Raw genomic sequence first — 5000 nt, forward strand, 5'->3', positions numbered from 1 at the left:
TTCGGGATTGGCTAAGAACTAGTTCGCAGGCTCGTATCTCCTCACGTGTATCACGTATGGTCGTGGTGGGAATTGCTCGGAGACTCGTGATACGACGCTTGCGTCGCGTCGCCCGTCCCTACCAACCCGACTCCCTCCGGTTAAAATGAAGACTGAAGGTTTTCATAACATCGTGACGTTCCCCGAAACGTGTTGGTGTCATAAACGGTTATTTCGGTGTGAAAATCTTTCATCATTAGCATCTACTAGGCTCATCAGAAACAAAAAAACGCTCCAGAGCACGGCTTTAATTTCTAAATGTTAAATGTCAAATTAGCCGTGAACTAATGGGCGTGCTAACGTGGTGATTTGCAGTTTAAAGGGCATCCGTGTGCTGACACACACACACACACACACACACACACACACACCTACACACGTACAGTATGGATTACCAATCATGCCCACGAGAAGATTAACGACCTGCCTGCTAGCACGCTAATTTAGCACAATAACCGCAAATTAATTACAAATAATCAGGGGCTTTCTGCTAAATGCTAATGTGTGTGTGTGTGTGTGTGTGTGTGTGTGTGTGTGTTCTCTCTCTCCAGTGGTGTGTTTGACTTTCTGTCTGTGTTTTGTGATAAATGGAGGGTTTTAAATTAGATGGGCTTTGCCAAACCGTCTGCTGCTAATTGGTGCTTGAGCGCGAATCGACCCCCCCCCCCCCCCATTCTGCCGTGTGATTGTTCATAGAGACGTTTCCGCAGTACCCCGCACTCATTTGTCACGTGGAAATCGCGGCGCTTTTGCGCTGCTCCCGGGCGCAGTTGTGTGGTAGCGGCGGTGTTTATGGAGCTGCATTCGTTTGTTGGTGCAGTTCTTCCTCACTCCTCCTCCTCCTCCTCCTCTTCCGTGAGCGCTGTGCTAACGCTGCGTGTAGACTGCGTTTAGAATCTCAGCCGCTCCGAGCTGCCTCTCGGGGTTTCTGTAGGATCGAGGGAGTTTTTAAGGCTGCAGATGTTTCCGTCGCAGGCCTATGCGGTTAGGAGAGGAGGCGGAGACGGGCGGAGTCGAGGACGAACACGTTCGCCGAATAACTCACGAGTGACTCTTGCTTCTTCACTTGCACGTGGAATAAAAGAAAAGACTTGAGTGTAGCGTTCTTCTTTTAAAATGACTTTCATCAGGTTGCGTTCGTCACGTTTCACCTCGTCACGTATTTACCTTCCTTCCTTTTTCCCTGGTTTTATTTCTTCCTGACTTCCTTCTTTCCTCCCTCAGTGTTTCCTTCCTTCCTTCTTTACTAACTGTTTTCCTTCCTTCCCTCCTTTCCTTCCTTCCATCCTTACTGACTGTTTTTTCCCTTCCTTTCATCCTTCCATCCGTCCGTCCTTTTTCCTTCCTCCTTTCCTTCCTCACTGCTTTCTTCCTTTCTTCCTCACCAGCCTTCCTTCGTTCTTTTTTTCTTACTCACTGTTTTTCTTCCTTCCTTCCCTCCCTCGCTTGCCTCCCTTCTTTTCTCCCTCAGTGTTTCCTTCATTCTTTCTTTCTTTTCTTCCTTACCGACAATTTTTTCCCCCCTTCCTTTCATCCTTCCGTCCTTTTTCCTTCCTCCCTTCCTTCCTTCCTCATTGCTTTCTTCCTTTCTTCCACAGCAGCCTTCCTTCTTCCTTTCATTCTTACTCACTGTTTTCCTTCCCTCCTTCCTTCTTTCCTTACTGTTTTTTTCCCCTTCCTTTCATCCTTCCATCCTTCCATCGTTTTTCCTTCCTCCCTTCCTTCCTTCCTCATTGCTTTCTTCCTTCCTTCCTCACCAGCCTTCCTTTGTTCCTTTCATTCTTACTCACTGTTGTCCTTCCTTCCTTCCTTATTCACCGTTTTCCTTCCTTTCCTCCTCCCCTTTTCCTTCCTTCCTTAGACGACTATCTTCTACTGCGTTGCATTTGTCTTATAAAAAAAGGAAAAAAAAAAAAGCGACCCTATAATTTTAATAATAATTATGAATAATATAATTTTTAATGATAAAGTTAGTAAGCGTAACAGACACGGTGTACAGAACACGTCAAATCTTGTTTCTAATAAAGTAAACCTGCTGTAAATGTCTGTTATTGTAATATAAAAATGGAATATGATGCTTTTTAAAGAAAGGTACTGGTACTGCTTATCAGGATCCAGCTGTTGGAGCTGTTGGTGGGTTCGTCATGGTGTTTCTCGCTGTACTGATGCTGAAAGTCCATTTCTCGTCGCAGGTCACCTTCGAGCAGCACAAAGAGAGCTTATCCCACGTTTTTCATGAATACCAGCGGATGGGTTCCGACGGCGACGCTCGGGTCAGAACCGTTTCCGGGTCGAGCAGGAACAGCGAACTTTCTGCAGAGCCAGCACAAACTCCGCTAGAACCTCCATCCACCATTATCGAGCTAAAGGTGGAGGAGCAAATCTGTGGAGAACATGATGAACACGAGGAAAGAGCGCAAGTCACCGTTTCAAACATCTTAGCCAGAGCTGAAGAAGAGGACATGAAAGATGAGGACGAAAAAGCCTCAGTTCAGAAGAAACAGGATGAAGGTGAATCGGAGGCACCCGAAGAGACGCCGAAGAAGGAGGAGCACGACCAGGAAGCAGTGGGGGGAAAGGATACAGAAAGGGAAGATGTGGAGGAAAAGACAGATGCTGGTAAAGAGGTTGATGAAGACAAGAGTGAAGCAGATGATCGTAAAAGCACAGAAGCAAGCAGCCAGAAGTTCGAAGATGATCCGGAAGCTAACGCGGAGAAGATCTCGGAAAAACAAGAGGACCAACTCGGAACTGCGGATGAAATGGAAATGACATCTGACCCAGGTGAAGGAGGAAACGAATCAGAAAGAGGAGAGGCTCCTGAGAAGAAAGATGAGATAGTTGAGGCTCTTTCTGAGACTTCAGTCCATGGAGATGGTGAAGAGAGAGAACAGAGAGAGGAGAAGAAATCTGAGATCTCTGTGGAGGGCCCCAGGACAGAGGAGAGCCCCGGTGTGGAGAAAGGTCCCGACATAGAGGTGCAGGCCGATGTGGAGGTGAGCCCCAGCACAGAGGTGGTCCTAAGTGGAGACAAAGGTCCAAGTGTCCAGGGAGTCCCCAGTGCACATGAGGGTCAAGAGGGCCCCAGCGTGGAGAAAAGCCCCAACTCGCAGGAGGTTCCCAGTGTCCAGGAGAGCCCTAGTGCGGAGGTGAGCCCTAGCACAGAGGAAGGCTCAAGTATCCAAGAGAGTCCCAGTGCGGAGAAAAGCCCCAGCGAACAAGATGGTCCTAGTGTCCAGGAGAGCCCCAGTGCGGAGAAAAGCCCCAGCCCCCAGGAGGGTCCTAGTGTCCAGGAGAGCCCCAGTGCGGAGAAAAGCCCCAGCCCCCCGGAGGGTCCTAGTGTCCAGGAGAGCCCCAGTGCGGAGACGAGCCCTAGCACGGAGGAGGGCCCGAGCGCTCAAGGGGTCCCCAGTGCGGAGGCAAGTCCCAGCCCACAGGACGGTCCTGGTGTCTCAGAGAGCCCCAGTGTGGAGACAGGCTTCAAGCCCAAAGATATTAAAATCGCTAGATTGGACGTCTCCAGCGTGGCTATAGACACGGAACGACTGGAGCTGAAAGGCACCTCAGCTGCTGTAAGTCGATTTTTAAATGTTAGCATGTTAGCCAAAACTTGGATTTAGCCGTTTAAATGTTGTTAAAAGTCTATTTTTGGTTTTTTTTGGTTGAATGCAAACGTGTCATTTGGTGTCATATTTATCCAGTTCATATTATACATTACATACAGTATTTACATATATATTCATATATACAGTACATATTATAATCATAATGCTAGTTTAATGCTAATCTCTGCTAAAACTGTGTTAAATGTGACTGCTGCGATTCTAGAACATACACAGTTGTAGTTCTAGCACAGGGGCATTCATGGTTCTCCCATAGGGACAGTTCCAGAACATATGCAGTCGTGGTTCTGGCACAGGGGCAGTTGTGGTTCTGGCACAGGGGTAGTTGTGGTTCTAGCACAGGGACAGTTGTGGTTCTAGCACAGGGACAGTTGTGGTTCTAGCACAGGGACAGTTGTGGTCCTAGCACAGGGGCAGTTGTGGTTCTAGCACAGGGACAGTTATGGTTCTATGCCAGGAGCAGTTGTTTTTCTAGCACTGGGGCAGTTGTGGCTTTATGATATCATTAACTCTAAGCTAGCTAATATGGTTCTGCAGGATGGAGGTCAAGCCCAAGGGGCGGCCGGCACGTCTGCGCAGAACCGAGACGGTTCTGCATCCTCCTCTCGTTCCAGCATGTTCCGTATCCCGGAATTCAAGTGGTCTCACATGCACCAGCGCCTGCTGACCGACCTGCTGTTCTCCATCGAGACGGACGTGCAGATGTGGAGGAGGTGAGTTGCGAGAGTTGTGAGAATACGGATGAAGTTGTTGTCGTTGTGTCTTGCTGATGTGTGTGTGTGTGTGTGTGTGTGTGTTGACAGCCACTCCACTAAGACGGTGATGGACTTTGTGAACAGCAGCGAGAATGTGGTGTTTGTGCACAACACGGTGCATCTGATCTCTCAGGTGTTGGATAATCTGATCATGGCGTCTGGAGGAATCCTGCCTCTGCTCTCTGCGGCCACTTCATCCACGGTGAGTGTGTGTGTGTGTGTGTGTGTGTGTGGTGTTAGAGTTGCTGTGATTATTTATGTGAGTGTGTAAAAAAAGACTCATACTTCCTGAGATATCGTGATTGTTCTTATAACAATCACAAACTTTGACTAGAAGCAGCTGATGCATGGTGATGAAGATGATGGTGGTTGTGCTGTTGGTGGTGATTATGGTGGTGGCGATGATATGATGATGGTGGTTGTGATTATGATGGTGATGCTGCTGCAGATGATGATGATGATGGTGCTGATGATCATGTTGCTGCTGCAGACGATGATGGTGGTGATGTTGCAGATAATGGTGATGGTGGTGGTGATGTTGCTGATGATGGTGGTGTTGATGTTGCTGCAGATAATGATGCTG

At 48.2% G+C, this 5000-nt stretch overlaps 1 protein-coding gene across 4 annotated transcripts in view; it reads left to right on the forward strand.

The window, feature by feature from the left end:
• The window catches only part of lrba (LPS responsive beige-like anchor protein), a 213160-nt gene that overhangs the window by 44357 nt on the left and 163803 nt on the right, over nucleotides 1-5000 (forward strand). For all 4 annotated transcript variants that reach the window (XM_053677668.1, XM_053677669.1, XM_053677671.1 and 1 more), the window contains 3 exons: nucleotides 2232-3611; nucleotides 4200-4375; nucleotides 4466-4619. In XM_053677668.1, the coding sequence (XP_053533643.1) occupies nucleotides 2232-3611; nucleotides 4200-4375; nucleotides 4466-4619 (1710 nt within the window). The remainder of the gene's footprint in view (nucleotides 1-2231; nucleotides 3612-4199; nucleotides 4376-4465; nucleotides 4620-5000) is intronic.

This window comes from Ictalurus punctatus, chromosome 29 (assembly GCF_001660625.3).
Source record: "Ictalurus punctatus breed USDA103 chromosome 29, Coco_2.0, whole genome shotgun sequence".
NCBI classification, from domain to species: Eukaryota; Metazoa; Chordata; class Actinopteri; order Siluriformes; family Ictaluridae; genus Ictalurus; species Ictalurus punctatus.